The 23,847-nt window shown below is 37.0% G+C and overlaps 2 protein-coding genes across 2 annotated transcripts; both read left to right on the plus strand.

The window, feature by feature from the left end:
- The first annotated feature begins 20,934 nt into the window (after positions 1–20,934).
- Positions 20,935–22,006, plus strand: LOC120276933 (NADPH-dependent aldehyde reductase-like protein, chloroplastic). The gene is made up of 2 exons (XM_039283675.1): positions 20,935–21,865; positions 21,983–22,006. Exon 1 carries the CDS (start codon positions 21,061–21,063, stop codon positions 21,835–21,837), a length of 777 nt encoding a protein of 258 aa, XP_039139609.1. The 5' UTR covers positions 20,935–21,060; the 3' UTR covers positions 21,838–21,865; positions 21,983–22,006.
- Positions 22,007–22,725: 719 nt separating this feature from the next.
- LOC120276897 (NADPH-dependent aldehyde reductase-like protein, chloroplastic) lies at positions 22,726–23,644 on the plus strand. The gene has a single exon (XM_039283632.1). It carries the CDS (start codon positions 22,764–22,766, stop codon positions 23,535–23,537), a length of 774 nt encoding a protein of 257 aa, XP_039139566.1. The 5' UTR covers positions 22,726–22,763; the 3' UTR covers positions 23,538–23,644.
- Positions 23,645–23,847: the final 203 nt, after the last annotated feature.

The raw sequence follows: 23,847 nt of genomic DNA on the forward strand, positions 1-23,847 counted from the left end.
CGACCATGGCGATGCCTGAGCCCGTGACTGAGATCTTGAATAACGGGGGCCATCTCTCCGCTGTTGTCGAGTAGAAGAAGGCATGGGAAAGTGAACGACGCCGTCAAAAAAAAAAAAAACAGCTCGAAGAAGTCCTCCGCGCCCATCCATTCACCTCCTCAACTTGTAAGCCAAGCTTCGACAACTTCCAACCGCCTCCACCCTATTCAAAACCATGGCCCACAAGAACATCATGTCCTCCAACATTCTACTCGGCGGCTTCATTCAAAACAAAGACCTCAAAGTTGCACGTCAAATGTTCCACAAAATGCTTCACAAGAACGTAGTCACTTGGAATGCCATGTTCACGGGTATGGCTCGCTTGCATGATAAGGTGGGGATTTTGACTCGACGAGTTGGGCTTAGCCAGCGCCTTGTGATCATGCGCGGGACTTAGAGATATCACATCCGGCCAACAGGTTCATGCCTACATGTGGGTACGAAATGGACCTTTCTGGTGGGAATTCTCTGGCTCACATGTACATGAAATGTGAACGCTTCGAGGAGGCCAAGGGAGTTCGAGGATTGATGAAGATCAAAGGGGTGAGAAAGGAAACTTGATGCAGCTGGATTGATATCAAGAATAAGTCCATTATGTTCACTGTTCATATGACCAGACGAAAGAAAAGGGATATGTTGCTGATACACAGTGGGAGACGAGTACAAGGAGCAAGGATTGTGGTACCACAACGAGAGATTGGCACTTGCTTATAAACTTGCTTGAGAATGCATCAATCAGGATTAAAAAAGAACCCAAGGATTTGTGAAGATTATCATGCAGTTATGAAGCTCATCCAGCGAGAGGTTGTTTTGAGAAATACCAACCAGTTTCATCACTTCTTTGATGGGTTCTTGTAGAAATTATTGGTGACCAAATGAATCCTAGTTATTTGTAAAATTCAAGTGGAACATTCATCTTGGATGATTAGGGCGTGTTTGGTTCGCCGAAGTGGAGGCCGAAGTGGCTGAAAAGATGAGTTCCAGACCACTTCCTTGTGTTTGATTCGCCGAAGTGGAGGCCGAAGTGGTGATTTGACAACTTCCAAAACCAGCCACTTCCTGCTTTGACTTCCGGATTAAAATCTCCGAAGTGGGATTTGAGGCAACTGACTTCCTTCATGTGGTGTGTCATGTGGGTTACTTAGGATCATCTCCAAAAAAATTTTAATAAATAAAATAAATTTGTAAATTTAAAATTAAACCAATTTATTGTAAATATTAGTGAACCATTTAAGTTGTAATTTACGGGTTGATTTTTACAAGACTAAAAAAATAATTCAATTAAAAGTTGGGAAATTAGAATTAAATCAAATTATTGATAAACCATTTAAAAATTAATTTGTAACTTATGGGCTCATTTTTTTGCAAAAATAAAAACAAAAAAATAACTCAATTAAAAACTTGTAAAAATTAGAATTAAGCCAATTTATGTAGATCAACTATTACAAATATAATGTGTGGTAAATAAAAGTAATTAACATAAAAAAACTTTAAAAACAACATTATACTTTTAAAAAGCATTTATAATAACCTCTTTAACAAATATGGGCTAACCTCACCCCTACACGAAGTGGTGATTATAACCTCACTTCAAGATACTAAACACAAAAAGAACTGTTGAAATCACATTTCAGGATTTTTCACTTCCATCATCCAAACACATGAAGTGGTTCCCGATGTCACAATTTCCCTCTCAACCAAACACATGGAAGTAGAGACCTCCAACTGAATTCCACACTTCCACTGAAGTGGTATTTTCAGACTTCCATCACTTCGGTCATACACTTCCTAACCAAACAGGCCCTTAGTAACAACAACAACAACAACATGCAAACACTATATATTAATAACTAAAAAAAAATAAAAATTCTTGAAATGGTATGCATGATTGGAGTAAAATTGTGAGGGGAAATAAGGGACATAGGATAAGAATGGATTGAAATATATATATATATATATGTATGTATGTATGAGAAGTGTTAACGCATATATGAATTTGAAGATGCATGAACTGGTGTTTTCTCTTTTGGGAATAAAAAAAGAGATTACCATTATATGCATGCATATGTGCATGACATAAAAAATAAAATAATAATAAAATTAGTAAAAGAATTGATTTCAAAGCCTCTCCAAATATCAAGCTTCTAATTTTCATATTTAAAGATTCTGGTCACCAATTTAAACAAATAGAGCAATGAAAGCCTTAACATATTAATTGGAATACACCATCCTTTTAGTATGCAAAAAAAAAAGACGACATGGTGGCCATCAGAAATGACAAACCCAAAATACATATAAAAGGACGTGGAATATAAAAAATAATAAAAAAAATGAAAAAAAATGAGAAGTATGTATGCATGTATGCATATAAAATAAATAAAGTAAGCATACATCCTCATGTGAATGGAAAGGAAATAAAAATAATAATAAAATAAATAAATAAATAAATGAGAAGCATGCATAGTAAAAAAAATAAAAAATAAAAATAAAAAATAAAAATAAAAATAAAAATAAAAAAAAGTTGATTGAGAGGCATGCATGCATCCATGCATGAAATAGAAATAATAAAATTGATTGAGCAGCGTACATGCATACATGCATGAAATAAAAAATAACAAAATTGAGCAGCATGCATGCATACACGCAATAAAAAAAATAAAAAAAAAATTGAAAAAAAGGGCATGCCACATGCATGACATAAAATATATATAAAAAAAAATTCAGAAGAACAAATCTCATCACAAAAGAGATACATGTTAAAGAATGAAAATTTTCCAAAAAAGGACGGGTTCCACCATCATATGGAATTGTGAGGTTAATAAAATCCAAACATTATGCAGGGTGGGCAAAGCATCTACCTTGACTCTTTTTTGTTAATTAATTTATTAATAAACCAAATACCAATACCCTAAACTCCTTCTCACAAATGTACTGAAATTGATGAGTAATATTGTAATTACGAATGGGTGATGATGAAGAGAATTAGGTGCACGATAGTGCCACCTATTCTGTCTGGAAAGAGTTCTTATTTCTTGATGAACCTACAACATCAATAGATTTTGTATTTGATGTAGTGCCGCAGATGATCATCAGACATGGGTTTTAAAGCTGCTCACAGAATCTCTACTGTTACTGGCAGTGATATGGTCATGTTTCTTTCTTATGGAAACTTGCTTAATATGATAAACCTTCAGGGTTGATGGAAAGGAAACATTCATATTAAAAAAAAAATGCATGGATATTCAAGGCAATGTTTAAAGAAAAAAAATGAGTCCCACCATGCATGGATTTATTTAGATCCCAATATATACATAAAAAAAATGGGTATATGCTCAATATCAAGAAACAATGAGACATGTTTCAAGACGGCAACAAAGCACGCAACGCGGTGACAAGGCACAGGCAGCGGCAACGATATGTGATATATATATATATATATATATATATAGAAAGTTATATGTTGATATAAAAATGATGTATTGAATATATATATATAATAAATAACAAAATTTACGATTCACAAATCTTCTTGCCTTTACTTATACTTTTGCCCTTAATTGGAGGTTCCCAAGATATTATTTGGGGTAATTAATAATAGAGACTTGCCTCTATTAGGAATGGAAGAACCTACAAAAAAAAAATGATATTTGTGCTTCGATATATCGTTTGGTGTCTTCTTCACAAACATGATGCCAGACGCGTATTTTCGATCCCACATAATTATTTACAACATAATGGAGATGTTCTGAAAAATAAAAATTACATTTAACTTAACTGTAATATATATATATATATATATATATATATATATATATATATATATATATATATATATATATATATATATATATTATGATATCATGATAAATCAAATAAATGGTGTTGTATGAAAATTGAAATTAACAACAGACTACAAACCTTGTTGACATTAGCCACTATTATATTACCTGGCCATATATTTAATTAACTAATGTATAATGTTTTAAAAATATAACTATTTATTACAACCAATAAGACTTAACTATTTTAAAATAATTTTCAAATATTATTTAATTTTAGAGGAATTGCTCAAAATGTCCATGAAAGACCACCATATGGCCAAAAAAACCCCATGATTTTACCAAATTCCTTTGAAGTCCCTCTTTTTTCACATAATTTCTATTAAGCCCAATGGCTAGATAACACCGTTATCTCTCAAAGGAAATGACCATGTTGCCCATTTAGTTTTAACTGATTTTAAAGGTTTGAAAAATGAAAAGTTTCTCATAAAACCACATCATAATAACCATCACATCATTCTCCACTTCTTCTTCTCTTGAGACAAGTGAAGGTTTTTCATCTTCAATTTGAGTCACAAGGCCATCCTCACCAGAGTTGCAGCCATTGCCTAATTACAAGCATGTATAAAAGGCCTACGATTTCTATGACCAAAATAGTTTATGTTCTTGGGCACTGTTAGGTTAGTTATTTTTATTGTGCATGCTATGATGGAGCATAGAATTATTTGGTGAATGAACTATATTTCTTCCAAAACATGTGATCTTATAATTTATATCTAATGGTTGGTTAGTGTGATTACTTTGTTCCCTAATTTACGATGAAATGAACAAAATTGTATACATGTGTAAAAGAGTAGATTCCTGTCCAAATTCTTTGCAGGTTACTTGTTATAAATCACTGAGTTCCAATCTTATTATGTTGTGTTTGCAGAATTTTGTCAATATTGTGTGTTTGTATAATTTTCTCAATATGTTGTGTATGCAGATTGTTAGTTATAAATCACTGATATCAAAACCACTATACATTTGTGGTCTGTAACTTATTAATTTGGTTATTGGAACTGTTTTATGTATGACAATATTTTCAGCATTTAATGTTTAATTTCGTTCTTTGCTGTTCATTCAAATATAACACTTAATATGTTGAACGGATATGGTTGGTGTTAATATTTAGTTTTTTACAAACATGTTTAGTGTCATCGGAACTAATCACCCGAATGTGTATGTATTGCTTGTGCAATCAGGAGAGTAATGGCTAGCCAGTCTGGAAATTTGGTGAATGGACGTTGCTACTTAGCACCACTCATGGACACTATATACCAGTTGAAAGACAATACGACACGAAAATATTGAGAGTTACTATAGGGAACACCATTTAGTCATCTGATGGATATTAAGCCAGTAGCACAACGGTGTACTGTATTGGATACGTTGAAGCAGGGTTTTGATGTACGGACCAAAACCTTCAATTTGGGAGACAACCATTTGCAATTCCGACATGAAGATGTTTCAATGATACTTGGACTAAAATTTGACGGTGTCGCAATAGATTTCACAAGGAACAAGGAACGTTGCACACTCAAGGAAAAGTTCTTAACCTATGGAGTAGACCAAAAAAGGGAGTGCTTGGCGAGAACTTTAATCAGTCAGGTTGGCAAGAAAAAAGGCAAGAAAGAAAATAGTTTCTTAAAGCTTTTGTTGTTATACGTTATGGGATCCTTACTTTTCCCCACCACTTCATGTATATCTCCAGCATGGTTAAGCCTACTATGTGGAAGACCTGTCAATGCTAAATCAATATGCACGGGCCAAAGCCACCCATAGGTGGATTATGGATGATTTACCCAATACAACCGCCTGTGTAAAGGACAGGTGGCTCAGGAAGCAACCATGCATAGGGTATTTGAGAGGATGTACAGTTGCATTAACGATTTGGTTCTATGACGTAACGAGGATTGGGAAGAAGACCCACTTTGGAAGAACACCACACATTGTCTATTACGGTAAAGCTAGTATCGAGAAAACAAGCAGGTATGAGTGCTTTGCTCTAGTCATTGGAGGGAAAAAAGGTATGCAAATTAGAATCCAGTGAGTATTTTTTTTTTACTATTCTCCTTTTATGTCATTCTAATTGCTTTTACTCATAGGTCGTTAGTATCCATATTTATTGCTCCGTATCACATTTAAGCTTTTAATATCCATGTTTCTTGTTTTATATATCCATTACAGTTTAGTATCTTATACATGGGTTTAGTTTTTTGATTGGATGTTCAGTTTTGAGAATAATGTTTATATGTCCATGTTAATGTTTGTTGATGTATTTACTAGTTTTCCCCACTTATGCTAGAGAGACAATCTAAAGTTGACCTCATTGGTTCAGGAAAGATTGAGCTTAGTTTTGCAAGGACAATTTTGGATCCATCCAATGCAAGGAAAGCACAAAAAATAATCAAGGCATTGAAACCAAAAGGTGAGAGAAAACAATGGGGAGAGGCCTCCCGTACAACAGATCAAGAAAGTGAGAAGTCAGAGAGCCCACCAAGGGAGTCCAGAGAAATCATCATCTTCGAGTCTAGAGAGAAAACAGACAGAAGATAACAAATACGAAACATTGATGGCTGAGGTGATAGCACTTCGTGCGAAGCTTGCTATACTTGAAGAAAGGAAGAACTCAACTAACGAGAAAGAAGATGTTGTACCACCCCAACTAACAGATGATGTTGGCCCGACTCCACCAACCAAAAAAGGCAAGAGAGTGGTATTCAAGCCACAAGCAACCAAACCAACACTGCAAGAAGCCTCAGAGATGACTCAATCAGAGAAACGTGTCACTCGTGCCTCGAAGATAGCAACAGTTGCACAACCAAAGAAAGTTACTCAAGTAAATGAAGCACTAGCACCCAGAGTGTTATACCCAGTGTTTACTGTAGATTACTATAGCCCATTTCTATAGATTTTCAGCTCACATCAGTAGTGCACTGATCCCCAGTAGCAAATCGGTTCTCAGAGCGACTTGTTCTCGTAGAAAGCCTGGTTTGATAGAGGCTCGGTACTCGTAGCATCCCTGCTATCGTAGCACTCGAAAAATTTTCCCTTAAAACATTTCTTCTTCTTCTTTTCTTCTTCTCTTCTTCTTTCCTTGTCTTGGCCGAACCTTCCCATTTTCTTATTTTTTTTCCGGCGAAGTTTTCCGGCGAACCAAGCATCCTATCTCTTCCTCCTTCACCATTGAGCTTGGTAAGCATAGATTTATGGTTTTATACCGTATTTATTCTTGTATTTTCCTTGTTTTAGTTTTTTTTCAAAACCTAGAATTTCTCCATGGATTTGCATGTTTATAGGTTTAAATTGAAGCCATTGAATTGTTGATCTTGTGTGAGAATGTTGTAGAAGAAAATTTGTGATTTAGAGTTGTAAATTGGGAGAAAACCATAGTATAGGGCTCGGTTTTACTGTAGCATTTCCGAGGTTACTGTAGCACCGGCAATCTTTAGTTGTTTCTTTGATTTCTTTGGATTAGATTGAAGCTAAAACCCCTAGGAACTCATTGGGAACCTTTAAACCTAGTTTTGAGCTAATCTTAGGATCGAATTAGGGTTGTTTGTTAGAAAACTTAGGGTTTTTTCTTGTTTGTTTTGTTTTTGTTAAATTTTGTTGTATTTTTGTTATGCTTTTGGCAAGGAGAAGAAGTCTTGGCTCGAGGCAAAAGACTTAGCCGAGGAGTAGCTTGCGAGGAAGATAAATTGCCGATCCCGTGAGTGGAATTATTTAGCATAGCTTTATTAGAAGAATGCTAATAGCTATATATATATATATATATATATATATGCATTTCATGTTTTAAGTAAGTTTTATTGATTTATACTTGTTTGGTAATTTGGTGAATGATAATTATTGTTGAGGCAAATCTTGGATGTCTCTTTTGGCTTTTTGTTTTGTTATCGTGGAAATTGTGATTGATATATGTATCCATGAGTTTGTGAAATCATTATTTTGTTTGAAACTTGAGTTTTGTTATGGAAAATCTTTGATTTGGTGAAATCCTAGGCTTGAAGCAAATTTTTGGATTGTTGAAAGGAAAAAGGATTTCCATGTTGTTGCTTGTGTTGGGACTTGCAAATTATTTTTGTGTTAAAAAGTTTGGGCTTTGCTTATGTGTTTATCTTGTCCTCGTGCAAATGGCCGAGGTATTCTTGATTTATGATCATGGATGGATATTGTACTCGAGTGGAGTTGTATTTTTATTGTGGTGATTGTTTTGGTGATATCCTCATCGCAGAGGGCGGTCTTCACGGCCAGCCCTTTTGAGGTGGCGTGTCGACCGGCCGATTACTACGAGGGCCGCTCGGTGGGAGTGTAGAGCCCTGATCGGATATTCATCGGTAGCCGGAGTCACCAACCGGTGAACTCGATGGGTCAACGTCAAGGGCATGAGTACCTTGGCGGCTCGAACCTAGCCATGGCCACGGCGAAGGTTTAGAGAGTTTTCTAGACCATGTTATGTTGGGTGAGTGTTGGGTATTGTGTTTATTTATTTCAAACCCATGATATTTTTGTTGTTTTACTTGTATTTAAAAACCATGTTTTATAATTTTTTTGTGTTGTAAACCCTAGTTGGGGTAAAAAGGGTTTTCTTGGTATTGTTATGTTGTTTTTACTTCTTTTTAAAGACTTCTATTATGCATGTTGAAGTTTCTAAACTAGTATTATTTTTTTGTAAAACATGTATTTTGATGATTTTGTTATTATTTTTTTGTCGTTGGTGTATTTTTTTCTCGCTAAGGTTGTGCTAACCTCCCTCACCGAGTAACTTGAGTTACTCATCCCTCTTTCTTCCTCCCACTCACTGCGGTAGTAGGTGTGACCGTGTGGCAGACAGATCGGGCATTTACTACTATTCTATCATCCGTTGTATTTTCTTCGGCTCATGTATGTTGTTGTTGTCATGGAACATGTTATAAGACCTATGGATCCACTAGTGTGTAGAAAAACTTGTTGCATGGTTTAGTATTTAAATACTCTTAAACTTCGTGTATTACCATTTCCCATCGTTGTTAGGGTTGTTTCCCCGTGTATTTTGTGAACCCTCTATATTTCCGTATCCTATTGTTGTTGTTGTTACCGCTGCTGTGTAACATTGTTTTTTTTTCTCGCTCTATATCTCGCGATATGTATATTGTTGAATTCCGTGTGTGTTGATTAGCCTTGCGGCATCCTGAGGGTTGAGTGGCGGGGTATCCCTCCTCGGGATTGCTGCGGGCGATTGTCGCGTCCCGTGGGCCCGCTGGGTCGGGCGTGACAATTTTATTGGTATCGAGCTATTGGTTTAGACTAATAGTCGTAACTTTGTTCTTGTCTTTGACTGCCTCTCAGTAGTAACTAGTGGATCCAGCTAGAGTTGAGCATGTAGCATTATTGCATATAGGAATTGATTTTGAAAGTTCTTTTGGTGTCTTTTTTTCGCTCATCAAAAATGCCAAGATAACGCCTCACAGACACGCAGCTGGGAGCAGCTTGCTCTCGCTGCTGAGCCTACTCATCGCACTGCCTAGAGGTGGGACGGCGTGGAGTGCCATCTCCACCGTCCCTCTCCTTCGCCGCCCTAGGCAGGAGGCCAATTCTAGGGCATGCACTGCCGTAGCAGGCTCAAGCGCATGGTCCTAGAGTACTCGAGCCTCGTGCCCCTGCATCCCAGCTGCCCGAGTTAGCTCCGTCCCCGTGAGGCGATGCAGCCTTCAGAGCCTATTGGGACAATCAGGATAGGCAGCCGACCTATCAGGAGTTCAGAGACTTCATGAGCTTTTGGAGCATGTATGGAGAGGATGTACCGATCACGCAGCCCACACGCTCAAAGACCACCCCGAATGCGCTCGGGCTCCCCTAGTCCCCGCAGAGGACGAGAGGTCCAGCCTGAGTTTGTTCTTGTCTAAGCTCCTCAAGGAAGCCCGACGCTAGGGTCTGCAGTTCTTTTGATGGCACGAGCGATGCCATGGTTGCCAAAGAGTGGCTAAAGCGGGTGATAGCTACTTTCGACGACATGGTTCTAGAAGAAGACCTGAGGCTCAAGGTTGCTACGAGGTTACTTGAGGGCAGAGCCAGAGTTTGGTGGGAAAGTCTGAAAGGTCGTTCCCGTGTTGTTTTGAGTTGGTCAGATTTTCAGAGGGAGTTTGACGAGGAGTACTACACCCGTTTCCATAGAGACCAGAAAAGGCAGGAGTTCATGCAGTTGAACCAGGGTAGCAGATCCGCGATGCAGTATGAGATGCAATTAAAGGACCTAGCAAACTTTGTACCGGAACCGGTAGGTTCCGAGGAAGTCCCCGTGTTCGAAGTTCGAGGCCTGACCGAACCTCGTGTCCCGGGAGAGGATGGCAGTCACAGGAAACCAGAGTTTTAAGGAAGTAGTGCAGTTGGCCCTTCGAGCGTAAAAAGTTGGTCCCTGGAAGGCGATCTAATCCGTGAAAGCATCAGGAAGAGGAGAGGTGCGAAAATGAGTCAATCCTCAAAGAAGAGCAGAGGTGAGAGTTCATCTAGTGGTGCACCTTCGCTGGTTTCTTCAGGTTCCACCGCCCGCACTGGGCAAGCAGAGTTCACTACCTTCAGCAGCAGGTGTCGTCATGGATCGGCAGGAACTATGCGCAGTGTTGGAATTGTCATAAGTTCCATGGAGGACGATGTCGAGAACCGCGCAGATGTTATCAGTGTGGACAAGCGGATCACATCAGGACGCAGTGTCCACTGTTGACCCGTGGGGACCCTACTCCGGGACTTAATCCAGGTCATCCTACTCAGTCTAGAGGTTCACAGCCTGCGGCTCAGGCACAGACCACCGCTACAAGATCCGTAGCAGCGAGCAACACCCCTCAGTCAGGAGGATCACGCCCGCAGACTAGATTTCGCACCGTGATCTTTGCCTCGACTAATGAAGAGCCCTAACGGTGAAGCGGACATGATCACAGGTACAATGTCTATCTTTTGTTTGATGCATGTGTATTGTTAGACTCTGAGTCATAGAGGTCTTTTGTCAGGTAAGAAGGAAATTTCGAGGGCGAAATTTTCTTAAGGGGGGTAGAATGTTATACCCAAGTGTTTCATCGAGATTACTATAGCCCATTTCTATAGATTTTTCAGCTCACATCAGTAGTGCACTGATCCTCGTAGCAAATCGGTTCAGTAGCGACTTGTTCCCTCGTAGAAGCTCGGGTTTGATAGAGGCTCTGCATCGTAGCATCCCTGCTATCAGTAGCGATTTCGAAAAATTTTCCCTTAAAAACATTTCTTCTTCTTCTTTTTCTTCTTCTCTTCTTCTTTCCTTGTCTTGGCGAACCTTCCCATTTTCTTATTTTTTTTCCGCGAAGTTTTTCCGCGAACCAAGCATCCTATCTCTTCCTCCTTCACCATTGAGCTTGGTAAGCATAGATTTATGGTTTTATACCGTATTTATTCTTGTATTTTTCTTTGTTTTAGTTTTTTTCAAAAACCTAGAATTTCTCCATGGATTTGCATGTTTATAGGTTTAAATTGAAGCCATTGAATTGTTGATCTTGTGTGAGAATGTTGTAGAAGAAAAATTTGTGATTTAGAGTTGTAAATTGGGAGAAAAACCATAGTATAGGGCTCGGTTTCTACTGTAGCATTTCCGAGGTTACTCGTAGCACCGGCAATCTTTAGTTGTTTCTTTTGATTTCTTTGGATTAGATTGAAGCTAAAAACCCCTAGGAACTCATTGGGAACCTTTAAACCTAGTTTTTGAGCTAATCTTAGGATCGAATTAGGGTTGTTTGTTAGAAAAACTTAGGGTTTTTTTCTTGTTTGTTTTGTTTTTTTGTTAAATTTTTGTTGTATTTTTGTTATGCTTTGGCAAGGAGAAGAAGTCTTGGCTCGAGGCAAAGGCTTAGCCGAGGAGTAGCTTCAGAGGAAGATAAATTGCCGATCCCGTGAGTGGAATTATTTAGCATAGCTTTATTAGAAGAATGCCAATAGCTATATATATATATATATATATATATATGCATTTCATGTTTTAAGTAAGTTTTATTGATTTATACTTGTTTGGTAATTTGGTGAATGATAATTATTGTTGAGGCAAATCTTGGATGTCTCTTTTTGGCTTTTTGTTTTTGTTATCGTGGAAATTGTGATTGATATATGTATCCATGAGTTTGTGAAATCATTATTTTGTTTGAAACTTGAGTTTTGTTATGGAAATCTTTGATTTGGTGAAATCCTAGGCTTGAAGCAAATTTTGGATTGTTGAAAGGAAAAGGATTTCCATGTTGTTGCTTGTGTTGGGACTTGCAAATTATTTTGTGTTAAAAGTTTGGGCTTTGCTTATGTGTTTATCTTGTCCTCGTGCAAATGGCCGAGGTATTCTTGATTTATGATCATGGATGGATATTGTACTCCGAGTGGAGTTGTATTTTATTGTGGTGATTGTTTTGGTGATATCCTACTGCAGTAGGCGGTCTTCACGGCCAGCCTTTTGAGGTGGCGTGTCGACCGGCTGATTACTACGAGGGCCAGTTCAGGTGGGAGTGTAGAGCCCTGACTGGATATTCATCGGGTAGCCGGAGTCACCAACCGGTGAACTGATGGGTCAACGTCAAGGGCATGAGTACCTTGGCGGCTCTGAACCTAGCCATGGCCACGGCGAAGGTTTAGAGAGTTTTCTAGACCATGTTATGTTGGGTGAGTGTTGGGTATTGTGTTTATTTATTTCAAACCCATGATATTTTGTTGTTTTACTTGTATTTAAAACCATGTTTTATAATTTTTGTGTTGTAAACCCTAGTTGGGGTAAAAAGGGTTTTCTTGGTATTGTTATGTTGTTTTACTTCTTTTTAAAGACTTCTATTATGCATGTTGAAGTTTCTAAACTAGTATTATTTTTTTGTAAAAACATGTATTTTGATGATTTTGTTATTATTTTTTTGTCTGTTGGTGTATTTTTTTCTCGCTAAGGTTGTGCTAACCTCCCTCACCGAGTAACTTGAGTTACTCATCCCTCTTTCTTCCTCCCATCATTGCAGGGTAGTAGGTGTGACCGTGTGGCAGCAGACTCGGCATTTACTACTATTCTATCATCCGTTGTATTTTCTTCGGGCTCATGTATGTTGTTGTTGTCATGGAACATGTTATAAGACCTATGGATCCACTAGTGTGTAGAAAAACTTGTTGCATGGTTTAGTATTTAAATACTCTTAAACTTCGTGTATTACCATTTCCCTCACTGTTGTTAGGGTTGTTTCCCTGTATTTTTGTGAACCTCTATATTTCCTCGTATCCTATTGTTGTTGTTATTCATCGCCGTTGTGTAACATTGTTTTTTTCTGCTCTATATCTCGCGATATGTATATTGTTGAATTCCAGGTGTGTTGATTAGCCTTGCGGCATCCTGAGGGTTGAGTGGCGGGGTATCCCTCCTCGGGATTGCTGCGGCGATTGTCGCGTCCCGTGGGCCCGCGGGTCGGGGCGTGACACAGAGGTAGGAAACGAGCTGCACCAACTCCATCCCAATTAAGTGTAGAGGATAAGGAAACAACAAAGGACATCGATAATGTGATAGAATCGCTAGTACAGCTAAAAAATGGGGGCTCTATATGTGTCCCCAAGGAAGGAGATATAGAAAGTGAAACAAAGAAATTGATAGAACAACCTGCCCCATGAGCCGATTTCAATCCAACCAAAAAAAGGCCTACTAGATTTGGATGGCTATAAAAGATAAAACAAATGCCACTAAGCATTTTTCTCAATAGGAAAATTGATGAGTAAGCACATTGTTCACATTTTCTGCATCTGAATTTTAAGTATGCCATTCGGAGTTGCAATCCACTTTTCTGCTAGGGTAATCAATATTTGAATTTGCTGATGTTAATTAATACATAATATTTACTTTAAGCATTAAGCGTATAATATTCGGAATTACTGATTACTATTTGGCATACCACATTAGTTTCCAATTATATATATGCACTATCATGAACATACTTCACATTATTGGCTACTGAATTAATTGATTTTTCTTTATTACATCAGAACATTGGCCTAGACCAGTGAAAAGGGGCACATATCATGTTCTTATATGTATGCATTGATTGATGGCAAACAGATGGTTCCAGACGATGTGGTTGACGTCTTTGTTCTCATGTTACTTGTTACTTTGAAAAAAACACCTAATGTGTATAAGATGACCGCTACAATCACCCAACCAATGGCGGTTGCTTTATTTAGGTAGGAACATTCACCCAGTGGAATGGAAAGAATGATAGGCCCTACGCTGGAAGATTTCTCCACCATAGAATTAATCCTTATGTCAATCGTATGGAATAAGCATTATCACTTACTTGTTCTTGACAAAGTTAAGGAGTACTTGCACTATGACTCCATCGGCAGACATGTTCATGATTGAGATGCAGTAGCCATGGTAATAACAACATTTGATTATTTTGGTTTTTAATTTCATTTTTAAATGTCTGTGTCATATCTTTCCTTCTTGAAACGTGCATTGTTTGAAGAGCATTTGCAGAAAAAGCTTGGTTTTAGTGAAACTGTGGCATATACATTAACTCATGTACAAGGTTGTCCAAAACAAAGGATGTATAGTTTAGATTGCTCAGGTTTTTTGATGCGGTTTATGGAGCAAGTGTTGAATGATGAAGAGCTAAATCTCCCCCAATCAGATGTCCCGCATGTGCGACTAGAGAATGCTGGTATTATGCGGAACCCTCAAAGTAAGGAGACAATAGCCGAAGAGGTGCTTGAAATTGACTCAGAAATTGTGCTTGCAAATGAGCCCGTATGCAAAGATATATTTGTAGATATTTCGGAGATTGTGATTGAAATTGAGCCAACACCTAAAGATGCCAGCAATGACCTAGGAGAACCCCTGTCCGAAGATGCAGTCACTACCCCATGTATGCACATAGATCTACATAGCAAACTGAGTGAAGAGGCACCTACACTTATTGATTTGGCCCCAACTTCAAACAAGTGAAAATAAAACAATGGTTTCATTTATTCATTTAGAACTAACTATGGTGAACATAAGACATTTAAGTTTAGCTTGAATATTGTACGGAACAACTTCGTATCTGACTTTCTTATTTATTGTTTTGTGCTAATTGACATTGGATATAGTACTTCAGTTTTTAGTGGACTTACTTTGCCTTATAATCCAAATGAATGTCTTCAGTTTTTAGTTGTAATCGTCGGTTTTTGTACTTTAAATTTACTTTTCCTAGATCATCTCCAATACATAGTTTTAATCTTTGGTTTTGACATTTTGGATTTACTATTCTTAGAAAACCTTTAATTTTTAGTGTTCCCCTTTCGTTTTTGGTACTTTGCAGTTTTTAGTTTTGCTTGTTGGTTTTGGTACTTAGTATTTACTATGTTTAGAATACCTTCAGTTTTTAATTTTGTTCTTTGGTTTGTCTTGTATCCACTTATTTTTTTGACGAACATGGTCAAATTTGTGTATTGTCAAACAAACTTTGAACTTTATACCCAATATATATATATATATATATATATATATATATATATATATATATATAACTATCATTCATTCAACATACATTGGTAGTGTTCAAAAAACAAAAGAGATGGTTACAACAAACATGGTCAATCTGCAATTACTTTATTACATGTGGCCCTGTTATGCCCAACTTCTTGGCATCGACTACAATATAAGTCACGAACACTGAATGCTTGTGATTTAATCCTTCTTTTTTCGGTCGTCAGGGTTTCTTCTTTGATATAGGTAGACGAATACGGAGATGTCAATCCTCATCCATTGGTTTTTCATGATCTGGTACAGAGAATATTGGACTCATATTAGCTTCTTTGTACAATATGATCGTGTGGTAGCCTTCCACGAAACGATGAATGTTTATATCAGTCTGTAAGATTGCACAATAGGCATGGTTAAAAGGAAAACCGTACACCTCCCATTGGTGACAAGAACAGGTTCTATTACGTAAATTGACATAGTTGACGTGCTTATCCACGACTTCAAAAATATCACCATCAGATCGGCCTATGACTAAACACCTACTTTCTTCGATAGTCTTCTCAATCTTCTTGTGAATCTTCGGACAAAGATGGGTTTCTCATTTCATACAATTCTTACACCGCTTGTACATTAGGTTCATTATTTTGAACCTACATTGGTGGAAAGTACACATGAGAGAATAAACACTACTACTGCGAATATAATAAAAAGCCATGACAAAGACACAATAGTAAATACTATGCATAAATAAGGAACACTAAAATAACAATTATCTGTAAGAAATACAAAAAAAGGAACAACAACCATAATAACTATACACCAAAAGCAAGTACAGAACAACAAAAGTGCAAAGTACTCATTACGGTTAAAAACCACATGGCGAAGCCAAAAATCAAACATTAAATATAGATACTACATGAGAATGTTTGAAAGTAAATATATTCAATTGAAATAGAACAACAATTGCACATAGTATTCTGATTAAATTGTTTGTATGCATACCTTATCAAGTTGACCATGTTATAGACAGGTAGATGTCATGCCTCCCTAATCCACGCATTAAAAGACTCTGTGACATTCAAATACGTCTCGCCTCAACGTTGTCCTCTAAACAAGTAATTACACCAATGCATCATGTCTGACATTTGAAATAACCAATTATGGGCATGTTTTGATGCCACTGACAATGCACCCACAGTTGCATCATACTCTGAGGATGTGCATGCATATGTAATCTTTACAATCAAGCTCCAACACTTATCTTTTAATCCCTTCCCTAGGCGACCATTAGCCTTCAAAAATTTTCTTGGAGATGTCGCAAACAATATCCATGTGGGGCAGAGGGGAAGACTTTGGCAATAGCATTAACAAGTCCCTTAGAACGGTTTGAAATGAATGTAATAATTTTATGGTAGTTATCTTGATGATATATTGCACCACTCAGAGTGGAAATGAACCACGTCCAGTTATCGTCAGTTTCATTACCAACAATAGCAAAAGTTAGATGTAATAGACCTTCATTACCGTTATTTGCAGTTGCTCTCCTACTAGGATGCCACCATATTTTCCTAGAAAATGTGTGCCATCGAGAAATAGCATGGGTCTACAACCACACTTAAAACCTTGAAGAGATGCATGAAAGCAAAAAACCCATGCTTAAAGCGTTCTCCATCCCTCTCAATGATAACAATGCTACCTGGGTTAGTCTCAGAAACCTTACCTGTATATCATATCAATAGATCATAACTTGTAACATCGCTTGCATGGAGAATTCCCTTCACCACCTCTTTACCCATCCAGGATTGTTTGTATGGTAGCCGAACACCATCGTCACGCAATATATCACGTTGTATGTCTATGGCCCAGTATAGAGGACGATCTCGTAATTTTCTAATTACTTGCCTACTAACCCATTTTTTAGAAGCCCTCGGATGAGATAATGTGCTAATAACCCCACCACATGTATGACTATTTTGGGTTGTTTTGATTCTAAATGTGGAGAGGTTGCTATCTCTTGAGGCGTGGACATGCCATTGACATACCTCAGTAGCACATGTGACAGTAACTTTATCTCTATCATTTTTTATGAACTTGAAGTTGAAATTGTGATTAATGGCTAAGTCACACAATGCATCCTTGAATTCTTTTGCATTTTCGAAGCGTTGCCCAACCATGAAAATTTCAACTTCTGTATCTTATGAAGAATTGGTTATAGTTATGGCTCCTCCTTATGTCACTGGTGGTAATGTCAGTAGTGTATCTTGATATGTTAGTGCCCTTGTTATATGCATTCGGTAAACAGTTAGTAAAATAAATAAACAACAACAATTTAAAACTGAATAGTTATGACAAATAAGCTTCGACAATAACAAAAACTAATGACTACAAAATAAAACTAATATCAAACGAACGATACCATACCCAAACACATATTAATGACCACATATGCGAAAACGAAACATAATGAAAAATCCTTGCCACAATATACAAAAATGAGTGGAAAACCAAAAAGAATAAGATATTTACAGTGACATTGGTGAAGTAGAGATGACCTCCGTTGTTTCATTCACAGTCTCTATGATCATGTCTACCACGGTCTTTTTGAATATACTATGAACATTACACATGTTCTAAAAATCATCCTATGAGCTAATGGAGCACATTATCTTATGCTCGTCTGGGATTATATACTTTACTTACATTGTAGGAGGTTCGAGAGCCAAATATGTGCATATCTCCTCAAATATTGTCTGGCATCTAGTCAAGACAGTGAAATCTAACACATAACCATCCCCTTTATACTTCGTAACACTGTAAAGCATATCCATGAAGGGCCTGCATCAAGAAAAACCATTATAGATGAAGGAACGATGAACGTGATACTAGGAACTTCATAGTTAGTAAAACATATTAATAAGACCAAGATATATACCTTGATGGGGATCTAAGAGATATCTTCACACGTTCTTTGGGATAGAGTTTTGTCAAGTTAGCTCGCCGCCGAAGAATAGAGATGCGGAAATAAAGATGGGTGATAAAAGAGAATGATCATTCCAAAGCCAATGCCAAGGAGGAAGAAAAGAAAATGAAATGAAGAATATGTAAGCTTCTTCAGCAAAACAAAAGGTAAGGAAGAAGACTTTTGAGGCATGTCAAAGTACAAGAAACATGCTGCTTAGACAAGACATGGTGTCAGATTTTCCTCCAAAAAAACAGAGTAATGTGGGGTTTTTCAAAAATATAAACAGTCAAAGATGATGGGAGGGACGAAATGGGAAGGATTGTAAAAAGGAGGGGCTGCAGAGTATAATATTTGGTCTAAAGGACTTATTGGGATAAATGAAAGTTTCAGGGACTAATAAGTAATTTTTCTTAATTTTGTAACTTTCACATTAGTCCTACAAATTAATTGATGCTTATGTCATGATCATGGGAGCAAATATAAATGTCATCCTTTTTATATTTTTATGTTTAATTTATCTTGATTTTTTTTATTGTGTGTGTTGTTGAGTTGTCAGGGAGAACATCCATCAATGATGTTTTAGGGCCGTTTGGTTTGTGGTAATGATATATTACCACGTAACGAGATTACTATGGTAATATGGGTGGGAATATAATATGGTTGGGTATATTGTGGTAATTTGATATAACCATGTTTGGTTGGGAACTTTTATTACCGGGAATAGTTCATTACCAAGTTATAAGATTACTACATACTTGGTAATCCAAAATAGACACCAAATTTGGTGGTAATATGATTACTAACTTTCTTGGTAATATTCTCATGTTGGTAATGTGACATTATCATCTACAATACCACCGATGCAATACCAAACGTGGTTATATTTTTAGATAACCACGTAACACGTGCTAATCTTTCTACATTACCGCGAACCAAACGGCCCCTTATAGTATTATTATTATTTTTTATATTTGAAAGCAAAAGAGCTTTAGAAGAGTGATAAGATGAAATTTATAATTTTTTTTATTCTTTACGGATAAAACATCAGTTATAAAATTATTTTTAAAAATTATTAATTCAATATAAAAATTCAAAATTATCTATGATTTAGTAATGACATGAATTATTGTGTTTCCAATAATAACTAAGTTACATAGAAAAAATAATCAATTGATTACTATATATTACTGAGAAAATAAAAGTTATTTATGAATATTTATTAGTTCATATTCTCTTTCATTTGAATCATGTTTGAAGTGCTAATGTTAAATCATATTTGAAATATTAATGAAAAATTGAAACATATTTGAAGTGGCAATTTAAAAAATATGAAAAACTTTGTTATTACTGAGAACCAGTATCAGTATGCAATTATTTCAAAAGAATTTAACCGGTGTATTTTTATCTTTTAATCTATTCAAGAGACAATATTAAGATTACTTTAAGAAAAAAGTTAATACGTGAGTAATTATGAATAAGAACATATGATATGTGTTTTGCCATTGAAAATAAAATCTTTTATTTATTGATTGTTTATCTACTAAATTTGAAAATTTATTTTTAATTATTATAAAACACAGCAAAAATATTTTAATATTTTTTAAAATTACATCTTTCTTTCATATAGTAAATTTTTTATATTGACAATCTTAAAAAACAATAAAATTTTATTTAACCTATTAAAAGAAAATTTGTTTTTATTAACGCAAAAGAACATGATTCATAATCAGAAAATATCCAAATTTCCGAATTTCTCTTAACACAATAAAATTTTTTAAAAAAATCAAGATATTTTATAGTGTATAATCTAATAATTTTATTATTTTTTGTTTTATATGAATGTCATATTTAAAAATTTTAAATTATTTATCATATTTAAAAATTTTATAAATATTAATTTCTTCTAATTTAGGAAGAGGTATGTACGATAATAAAAGTAAATAACTCAAATAACCATAAAAGTGTCTTTATCATAATTTTTTTTTTTAATTTTAGGAACTTTAATGGTAGCTTTAATATTTATATAAAAAGCTCACATGTGAGGTATTTAATAAAAAATGTAAAATCATGTTTTTGATTAACTAAATATTCGTTCCATAAAAAACTTGCTTCTAATTAAAAAAAACATTTAACATTATTTCTTTAAATAAATATATTCTCAAATTATTTTATTAAAAAAATTCTTTGAAAATAATTTATTCAAAATCAAACAGTTCAAATCTAACGGGTTTACAGCCCAACAGTACCTTGAGTCCCCACGATTGGGAGAAATATGAGTTTGATTCTCCTTGTACTTTTCAAGTTCAAAAATGTGAAGACGTGTGACTTTTCCCCCGCCCGCCCACATACGCCATGAGGGTTGGTGTTTATCATCTTAACTAAAAATCTTTATCAACAAAATTCTGAATATTTTAAAAAACAAAAAAAGAAAAGAAAAATCATAAATCATATTCCCTTGCAAATTATTTAAAAGTGTTTTATAATCAAATGGAGGTTTGGTTTAAGATGTAAAACCGAACAAGTATTCAATTTCTTCACTACATCAGCCATGACGAACACTCTCCATTTCACCCTATTATTTAATTTTCCAGAAACTAATAAAAAAATAAAAAATAAAAAATAAAAAGAAAACTCCTTCAAGTCAAACCAAAGAAGCAGCAAAGAAAACTCTGGCACTCCGCTTCCTTCCTCATGAATTCCGCCATCTCTTCTCTAATCTCTCCCTATATAAACCCTAACCCTAATCCTAATTCCTCATCTCCACAGCAATGGCCTCCGCTTTCCCTCTTGCCGGCCGCACCGCCATCGTAACCGGCGCTTCCCGCGGCATCGGCCGAGCTATCGCACTCCACCTCGCCTCTCTCGGCGCCAACCTCGTCATCAGCTACTCCTCCAGCTCCTCCGAAGCCGAACTCGTCGCTGCTGAGATCAACGCCTCCTCCACTCCCTCCCAACCCCGCGCCGTCACCGTCCGCGCCAACATCTCCATTGCCGCCGATTGTAAAGCCCTCTTCGACCATGCCGAGAAGGCGTTCGACAAAATGCCCCACATAATCGTCAACAACGCTGGCACACTCGACTCCACTTACCCGACCATCGAAGCCACTCTCGAATCCGAATGGGACAACACCTTCAACGTCAACGCGAAAGGAACGTTCTTGTGCTGCCAGGAGGCGGCGAAGCGGCTGGTGCGCGGTGGTGGCGGGAGGATCATCAACTTCTCATCGTCGCTGGTGGGATTGAACCTTCCGCGTTACGGCGCATACATTGCATCAAAGGCGGCAGTGGAGGGGTTTACGAGGGTGCTGGCGAAGGAGCTGAAGGGGACGGGGATCACAGCCAACTGCGTGGCGCCAGGGCCGATAGCGACGGAGCTGTTCTTTGCGGGGAAGAGCGAGGAGGATGTGAAGAGGGTTGTGGATATGTGTCCGATGGGGAGGTTGGGGGAGACGAAGGATGTGGCGCCCGTGGTGGGGTTCTTGGCCACCGATGCGGCGGAGTGGGTCAATGGCCAGGTTGTGAGGGTGAATGGTGGCACCGTTTGAGCTTCGGCATTTCGTCGAACGTTTGATGGGCACTTTGAATTTTTGGGGTTGGGTTTGTTATTTGATTCAATAATTTGACCTGCTTGTGCAATTTGGATAGTGGGTATTTGTACTGATATGAGGGTTTAAATCTTGTAGTGCTTTGTTAGTGTTTAATCTCAGAAAGAAAATTCGATAATTTGGGTTATTAATAGTTATTTATGAATAATAGACGACAATGTCACTTTTTTTATGAATATAAACAAGATCTAAACAAGATCTTGGGAACCCCGGATGTCATATATATACGATATGATGGTAACGAAAGATGAAATCCCGAGTGAGCGATTGTATGTAACAAAGATCTGAGACAGATCTTGTTGGGGAGAGATTTAAAATTTTTATTAATAGTTATTTATTTTTATTAAGAAAGTTTTATAATTTTAAATTTTTAGTATGGGGTTGGTATTTATGTGGAGTTGTTGAATGTTATAATCGTGTGCTTACACTCATATATATATATATATATATATATATATTTTAAATGCTATAATTATTTAATTAATCTCAAAATTATTATTTTTTAATAACATACTATACAAAATTCAGAAATCACATATAATTTTTTTTTAAAAAAAAAAAAAATATTCTTTCAATATTTTTTTTATTTGTCACAAATAGATGTTTTTTTTTATATGTTATTTTTTAATATAAAAAAATATTTATTATTTTTTTTTAAAACTATCATTAATATTTTATTCAATTCTTTTCAAAGAGAAATTTGAAAATATAAATTAAAGTTAATTTTTAAAAAATAATTATTTTTTTAATAATATTTTTTAAAAAAATTCTTTTTTTTTCTTATCCCCACTCAAAAAAGTAAAAAAAATATATAATTTATAAAACCTCAATATAATTCCGATCTTATCCCTTCCATTTTCCCAGCCATGGCTGCGCCGCCACTCCCTCTCGCCGGCCGCACCGCCATTATCACCGGCGCATCCCGCGGCATCGGCCGAGCCATCGCCATCCACCTCGCTTCTCTCGGTGCCAACATCGTCGTCAACTACTCCTCCAACTCCACCCAAGCCGAACTCGTTGCCGCCGAGATAAACTCCTCCTCCGCCCCTTCCCGCGCCATCACCGTTCACGCCGACGTCTCCAACCCAGAAGACATCAAAGCCCTCTTCGATCGCGCCGAGGAGGAGTTCAAAACCAAGCCCCACATCCTCGTGAACAGCGCCGGCGTCATCGACGCCAGCTACTCGTCTCTCCCCACCACATCGCTCCAGATCTGGGACGATCTATTCAACATCAACGCGCGGGGCTCGTTCCTCTGCTGCCGCGAAGCGGCAAACCGTCTGGTGCGCGGCGGGGGTGGGAGAATCATCACGTTGACGAGCTCGCAGGTGGCGTTGTTGCAGCCGGGGTTCGGGGCGTACGCGGCGTCAAAGGCAGCAGTTGAGGCGATGATCAAGGTGATGGCGAAGGAGCTGAAAGGGAGTGGGATCACTGCGAACTGCGTGGCTCCTGGGCCGATCGCGACGGATATGTTCTTCTCCGGGAAGGCGGAGGAGACGATGAAGGCGGTGGTCGGAGATTGTCCGATGGGGAGGTTGGGGGAGACGAAGGATGTGGCGCCCGTGGTGGGGTTCTTGGCCACCGATGCGGCGGAGTGGGTCAATGGGCAAGTGGTGAGAGTGAATGGTGGCACTGTTTGAGCTTCTCGGCATTTCGTCGAACACTTGATGGGCGCTCAAAATGGTAAATTTTTTTTTTTTTGGTTTGTTTCTGTTTGTTTGTTTGGTTCAATAAATTGGGATTTAATGTTTTTGAAATAATTTTTTATGTATGGATTTTAAAAATTATGTTAGTATGGGGTTTGTATTTATGTGAAATGTGTTTGACAGTGGTGGAAATCTAAATGGGATTTTAATTTTTTTTTTTTATGATAATTATAAAATTAATTAGATTTAAATATATACTGTGGTTTATGATGTTGTTATTTAAATTTTTGTTAGTTTTAATTAG

Source organism: Dioscorea cayenensis, chromosome 15 (genome assembly GCF_009730915.1).
Source record: "Dioscorea cayenensis subsp. rotundata cultivar TDr96_F1 chromosome 15, TDr96_F1_v2_PseudoChromosome.rev07_lg8_w22 25.fasta, whole genome shotgun sequence".
Lineage (NCBI taxonomy): Eukaryota > Viridiplantae > Streptophyta > Magnoliopsida > Dioscoreales > Dioscoreaceae > Dioscorea > Dioscorea cayenensis.

Coding starts and splice junctions, on each gene's coding strand:
- LOC120276897 (XM_039283632.1), top strand. CDS start 22,764: ATGGCTGCGCCGCCACTCCCTCTCGCCGGCCGCACCGCCATTATCACC.
- LOC120276933 (XM_039283675.1), top strand. CDS start 21,061: ATGGCCTCCGCTTTCCCTCTTGCCGGCCGCACCGCCATCGTAACCGGC.